This window comes from Lottia gigantea (assembly GCF_000327385.1).
Source record: "Lottia gigantea unplaced genomic scaffold LOTGIsca_10289, whole genome shotgun sequence".
In the NCBI taxonomy this organism is placed as follows: Eukaryota; Metazoa; Mollusca; class Gastropoda; family Lottiidae; genus Lottia; species Lottia gigantea.
Window position 1 is genome coordinate 1 of NW_008706819.1, and position 1363 is coordinate 1363.

The window sequence follows — 1363 nt, forward strand, 5'->3', positions numbered from 1 at the left end:
TTTGAATCATCATTAAGTTGAATCCGAGATATCATCTTTAGACTTGTCAACCAAAGTTAATAAAATATATGTACCCACCATTTTGATTTAAGAATCCTTCGTACACAACAAAATTGTTAGTTTGAGGTATTTGATTTCGTAAATGATAATGTTTCTGTAGAAACTGTGAGAATTTGTGACTCGGCCTGTCAATAGCTAGATGACATGGACGTATATTTTCATGCTGAAAAAAATGAAACACAAACTAACCATTTAAAGAGTATAGTTTAATTGTGAGAGGACTGGATGTCTGATTCAAATTCTGAAAAGAGATACAGATAGCTTAAATTGAGCACTGTCAATATGCTGAGTTATTGCCCTTGAAAACAATTGATCTAAAAAGTTCCCACATACCTGTAGCATATATTCAAACAAGCGTTTGCCACACCCGGTTCGTTGTCGAGATTCGTGAACATAAAAATCTAAAACACATAGCGGTTCCATTTCATGTTGTTTACCATGTAAATCATACACAAATAGTCTCTTTCTACCAGTCTTTAATAAACCAACCACTGAACCATTCCCTCTGAAAGAGTGGAATTCAAATAAATGGAAATGACGGTTTATAATTTAAGGGACTATGTCGCAGAATTTGAATATGGTGTGGCAGCATCTCAAGAAATGACGACTGGTCTTTTTAAGTTTCAAACACGGATTATTCTGGACACACGTAGATTTGACGGCTCAAATTTCGACGGTGATCAGTAAATAATATTACAGATTGGAATAGCTAACAAATTCCCATTTCTCAGACTAAGGTACGATTGATAAAAAAAAAGATGCACCTATGCCTTTAAAAATGTTAACTGGGTAAAAGGATCCATCAAGCAAATCTTTGCCTACCTTAAGCCTTCTTGATCTTTCATAATATATAACTTATGGTCTGATACTTCCATCTTTCTTCCACTTGTTATTGCACCATGTAGACTCTGAGCCTGGAAATGGAAATATGGTACAAATTAAAGATTAAACAAAACCAAATTCTAGTTCTTTGCTAGCACCAATTGTCACCCACAACCCCTCATCAATAAATGTATTAAAGGACTGTATTCATTATATCCAAATAGCTTTGTAAGAGGCTGATAATTTCAAATATGACATTTTTAATTGCAAGAGAGGGGGATGCCAATTCTTATAAGCTTATATATTATTCACAAATTTTGTGCTTCCCAAATCCACCATGTTTTGAGAATCAAACAAAAATATTGTTGTTGTGATAACCAGGAAAGTTGATTTGGCTGTGATTTCCATATTAGTATGAATAAGCTCTAAAATGGCAGAGAGTGATCTAGGTCTTGCGGACATTTTTCATCCAACGTTGTCT

The 1363-nt window shown here is 34.2% G+C and overlaps 1 protein-coding gene across 1 annotated transcript; it reads right to left on the bottom strand.

Annotated features, from left to right (window-relative positions):
* Positions 1 to 46: 46 nt before the first annotated feature.
* On the bottom strand, positions 47 to 977 carry LOTGIDRAFT_148609 (hypothetical protein; the record flags this gene model as incomplete). Its single annotated transcript, XM_009046531.1, has 3 exons — positions 47 to 223; positions 394 to 565; positions 883 to 977. Coding segments are annotated over 3 exons (444 nt in total), but the record flags the coding sequence as incomplete, so codon positions are not given.
* Between the last annotated feature and the right edge of the window lie 386 nt (positions 978 to 1363).